The sequence below is a fragment of the Mesitornis unicolor genome, unplaced genomic scaffold (assembly GCF_000695765.1).
Source record: "Mesitornis unicolor isolate BGI_N332 unplaced genomic scaffold, ASM69576v1 scaffold47340, whole genome shotgun sequence".
Lineage (NCBI taxonomy): Eukaryota > Metazoa > Chordata > Aves > Mesitornithiformes > Mesitornithidae > Mesitornis > Mesitornis unicolor.
Window position 1 is genome coordinate 1 of NW_010161208.1, and position 5243 is coordinate 5243.

The following is a 5243-nucleotide window of genomic DNA, read 5'->3' on the forward strand; positions in this document are numbered from 1 at the left end:
GGCTGCGACAACCGGTTACAGCCCCCCGGGCCTTTCCCTTTGCCAGGGAGTGTCACCCCTGCCCCTCCCACCCCCAAAAGCCACAAAGAACATTTAAAAGTGACAGCAAAGTTTCTTAATTTAAAAAAAGGAAATCTACACTGCTGTACATATACACAGTACTTACATTACAAAATCCCAGAGAAATAGCTGTATCGGCTATGCTCTGCTCATTTCCTCATTTCAAAGCAGTTTCCTTTGGGTCAAAACCATTCAAATCTGTCAGCAACCAAGTAACGGCTACAGGAATGGCACGGGTTCATCTAACAGCACCCCCAAACCCACCCCAAAATGGTGACAGAACTGAACAGAATTTTACCCACACCTGCAATGGTGATGGTATCGAACAAGATTTTGTCCCTTACTCACGTAGCTTTATCCAATTCCATGAAATCAACTCACACAGGAGTTTGGCTTGCTCCGCTTTTTAAGGACTAACAAAAATAGAACTTTTGCTCCATTATATAAAGAGCTCGGACAATCTGCCCAACATAGAAAGCAGTCACCACCTGGTGTAATTTGGTAATAACACGATACAAAAAAAATGATACTGGTCAAGGTGGAGAGAAAAGGAAAAGATCTGGCAACACATCAAAAATAGAATACAAAGGCTCACGAGTTCTCCAGCAAAGGTTTGCTTGCAAGGTCGTACTCGTTACAAACGTAGCCACAACGCCACAGTCCAAGACACGCTGTGGGCTGCGGTGCAGAAATCCAGCATCTCTTTGGGAGATGGAAAGTGCTCCTGTGGAGAGCAGCGAGTCTGTGCTGGAGGGCTCTCACCTTTGGGAATCAGCGTCCGTTCAACTGCCGCACAGCGGCGGAGGAAGAGCAAGTTTCATCTCTGCATGAAGTTTTTTTCCAAGGCAGCGGGGGTTCTCTGAAGGGAGTGGATGTTGCGTTTCACCCGGTCCTCCAGGGTGGAAGTAGAGGCACTCTCTAGTTTCAAACGACTGCAGGAAATTGAACCAAAGAAAGAAATCAGAATCCTTTTCCAAACACCACACCATTTCTAGCAGGATTCACCATCCCCAAGTCATCAACCTCAATTCATCTAACACAGAAACCAGCAAATTATTTTGTATTAAAGTCTGCACTGAAAGAACTGAATGGTTTTTGGTTTGGCTTGAAACAGATTCAATGCCTTATTTAAGGCCAGTGCTCAGAAATGCACTTTCAGGAGCTCTCAGGTCTCCTCCATCTGCCAAACAGAACGAACAGTTAATTACAAACGCATCGGTCACAGGGGACTCGGTTGCTTTCTGTGAAGCAAATGAGGGAAACGCGATGTGTTCCTGAACCAAGGGCAGTCCTTTGGGAACCCAAATGTCAGAGCTCCCACTGTAAACGACTACATCAGCTACAGCAGAGAGCAGGGATCCTTGTGCCATTCGCTTTCCTTTACTAATCACAGAATCCCAGAGCGTTAGGGATTGGAAGGGACCTCCAAAGCTCATCCAGTCCAATCCCCCTGCCGGAGCAGGAACACCCAGATGAGGTTGCACAGGAAGGCGTCCAGGCGGGTTTTGAATGTCTGCAGAGAAGGAGACTCCACAACCTCTCTGGGCAGCCTGGGCCAGTGCTCTGTCACCCTCACTGAGAAGAAGTTTCTTCTCCAATTTCAGTGGAACCTCCTGTGTTCCAGTTTGTGTCCGTTACCCCTTGTCCTATCATTTTTTGTCACCGAGAAGAACCTGGCTCCATCCTCGTGACACTCACCCTTTAAATATTTATAAACATTAATGATCACACTGCTCCTCGTCCCCATCTCCCTCTTCAAACAAGAGGCCAACAAACATGGTTTGCCAGCTCAACCAGTTTCTTCTGTGCAAGGAAACGCACAAAAATCCCTCTCCACAAGAGAAGTGGCTCATGGAGAAAATCTCTTGTGATTTTAAGCCACCCTTTTACGTGATCCTGGCTCTAGGCAGCTTCAGGACTTAAGTGAATGTTCTCCTCTGATCAATTTATAGAGCCTGGAGCATGGCAGCGACTCCGAGATACACAGCACTGCCACAGAGTCTCTCTCCCACACCACCACACTTTCTAGAAGGCCCTGTGCCACTTCAACTTCCTTTGCCATGTGCACAAGGGACTGAGTCACCACCCGCGTTCAGAAACTATAAACAGTCTTATTTCTTGTTGGGCACACATTTCAGTCCTGCAAGCTCTTGGCACAGACTCCTGGTGGATTTGCAGGCTCAGAACTGTTGTAAGCTCCTAAAAGCAGAGAACTTCTTGGTATCTGCATGTAAAACATGACTAGGCCTTTCAACAGGATGGCAAAAATAACTGATCACCAGCTTCTGAGTCCGACTACCAAAGGCACCATAGAAAGAGCCATCTTTTCAGTTAAGAAAAGAATGTGGGAACAGTGGAAATCACCCAGCAGAGATGGATCTTGTACCATAATCTGAAACACCTCAGACATCGAGGCCACCTCTCATTCTTGTGAAGCAGTGGCCTGTGTTTCCCTCGAATGAAAAAGCAGATCATGGAAGACACTCACTTGAAGAACTTCCCATCTCTGGCGTCGAGTTTCTGCAGTTCCCGCTCCAGCTCCTCCTCCTTTCGATGTTTCCTGAGGTTGTTTGCTCTCTCCTCTTCCCTCCACTTGGCATTTTCCATCATTTCCTGGCGTTTACGCTCTAGTTCCTCTGGAGAGATCTTCCTAGTTGTGTAGAAACCACCACTGCTGTAAATCAAGAACATGCTGGGCCCCACCCCTCTCTCGCTTTCCATTCTTTAAGGTGATTTACAATGCCCCAAATGAGGGCTGTTCAGCGTGGTTTTTTTTTCTTTGGGAGCAAATCACCAAAGCTTGCAAGTACACATCTCAATTTCTGCTTTACCACACCCTCGGGACTCTCCTCCTCTTTTCAGCCTTCCTGGTTTTAATTGAGTGGTAAGATGATGTGTCAGGGTCATATTTTCCTGATGACAGTGAAACCGAATGCTTCTAATTAACAGTGCAGGGGACAAAAGACTGACTTCACATTACTGCCTCGCGCAGCGACGCCAGACACACGGACAACCAGCAGCCACGTGAGGCGGCTTGGGAAGCTGTCCAAGGCGTTAACCAACGATCGAGCTCAGGAGCACCAAACCGAGCACTTTAGGACTCTGTGCCTGACTTTCTGGACATCCGATCCCATTTATTTTAGCTAACAGAATACAATTTGCTTCACAGATTACACCCAGCTGGTTCACCAGCACCAGAGCAACTTCCATCCAACAGCACAGGAACAAGACCTTTGCTTACCTTGTGTAACCCGGGGCGTGCTGCCGGCGATAGCTCTTTTTAGGGGAAGGGCTTCTCGCTCTGCCTTTCTCCTCCCGATTGCTGTGTCTGTAACCCAGAAACACCCTCTTTTTAGCACAGATGAACGTTTATCACAACTCTAAACTTCCCCTAGGTCTTTTTGTATATATTCTGAAACCAAGACGCCTGCTGTAACTGCAGGGCTGTTACCTGTCCACTTTGAAAACAAGTTCTAATGACTCTCAATATATCAAAAGTTTCCGGTTTTAATTATTTCACCAGCAAACAAGAAATACCTGGTACCTGATTTTGTCAGCGTTTAGTAAAGAGAATTCAACAGCCATATCTTTTAAAGAGAATCGTTAGCCCAAATAAAGCACAGTCACAACCAGTACCCAACGGGTGTACCTAGAAGATACCTGCCACTACACCCAGAACTGAGCAATAATGTGGTCAGAACGGTAAAGTGGTAGAAAGAGACTGAATAAGAGGGACTTTGATTCCAGAGAATGCCCTCACCAGCAGCCCTTGGTTTACATCACCCAGGTTAGCCATACTCACTGTTTGCTATGCCTAGGAGGAGATCTCGACCCCCTGCACCCAGCCTGTTCTGAACTCTTCTTGCTGGAGCGTCTCTGAGGGGAGCGGGAGTGGCTCCTGGAGCGGCTCCTGGACCTGGAGCGATCCCGGTGTTTGTGGGGAGCCCTCTCCTGGCCGGCAGCTGGAGAGCTCCGGGACCTGTGGCTCTGCTCCGAGTTTCTAACCTGGAATTCAGAAATGTTTTTCAGGAGATGCCTTGTGAGAGCACAACAATGCAAGGCCACAGAGGAGACCTCAGACTAGGCTAAGTGCAGGATGATTTGTGTTTATTTATCTCACTTCCTAGGCTCTTATTAACACCTGTGCCTAGAAAGAATTTCTCTATGATGTTCAGTAAACCAAAGTGCCAAGACACCCAAGCAGAGCATTTGAACGGACATTTGACTGAAGAGAAACTAAATAAAACTTGAATTCAGAGCAGACAAAAGTCCTACTGGGATCTGAACAACTTCAGTTTCAAGGCTTAGATGGCTCCAAAGTGAATCTGAACTTTTTTATATTGCATCTCCCCTCATAATCCTCTTCCAGCTGGTGAAGCAGCCTTGCAGCAAACTGCCAGAAATCCTGCTCCTCCCTGACTCAGGGCATTGCTGCTGAAGAGCTGTGTGAAACACACACCCTTACCTGTAAGCCATATCCTGGCACTTTGGAAGGAGCAGGTTTCCAGGAGGAACTGTTCATCCTCTTCTGAGACCTAAAGAGAAAACAGAAAAGTACTTTTGAAGCAGACGAAATGCAAGGATATTTTTTAACATCAGTATGTCATAGAAACAATTATGCAAAAACAAAGTAACGATACAGAAACACTTAAGCCAATTCATTAGAAAGATAAGACAGAGGATTTGAAGATGTGCAAAACAGATAACAGGAAGCAAGGTATTTTTACTACAAGACCTCAGAACATACTTATTCTTGCTTCGCTCCTCCTCGCTGCTGTCACTCTCACTGCTCGAACTGCGACGCCGATGTTTCTTGTGCTTCTTCTTCTTCTCTTTCTTCTTCTTCTTCTCTTTTTTATCTAAACTGTTTTGCAGCTGTAACACAAGACATCATTTCATTAGTAATAATTACCGCCTCTACACTTGAGCAGTCAGTGTCTCAAAGCAGAGTAACGGAGAACAAATCTAAACCATTTAACAAGGCCCTCTCAAAACTACAGAGCTTAACGGAGCCTTCCCTAGGATCAGTTTGGTATCAGTGCACATCGAATCCCGTGTCTGCAATCGCTCTGTGGTACTAAATCAGTAATTAACCACTAACTAAAAAAACCCAACAGGTACATAGAAGAGCAAGAAGAGTAGAACAACACTGAACTTGAAAGGAAGAAAGAGAAATTCCTGCT

At 46.1% G+C, this 5243-nt stretch overlaps 1 protein-coding gene across 1 annotated transcript in view; it reads right to left on the bottom strand.

Annotated features, from left to right (window-relative positions):
* Positions 1-877: 877 nt before the first annotated feature.
* The window catches only part of CWC25 (CWC25 spliceosome-associated protein homolog (S. cerevisiae)), a gene marked incomplete at its 5' end in the record, with an annotated part of 5819 nt that continues 1453 nt past the window's right edge, over positions 878-5243 (bottom strand). Inside the window, 6 exons of the mRNA XM_010192172.1 lie at positions 878-992; positions 2549-2710; positions 3302-3388; positions 3863-4065; positions 4526-4595; positions 4808-4935. Coding sequence (XP_010190474.1) covers positions 878-992; positions 2549-2710; positions 3302-3388; positions 3863-4065; positions 4526-4595; positions 4808-4935 — 765 coding nt within the window. The remainder of the gene's footprint in view (positions 993-2548; positions 2711-3301; positions 3389-3862; positions 4066-4525; positions 4596-4807; positions 4936-5243) is intronic.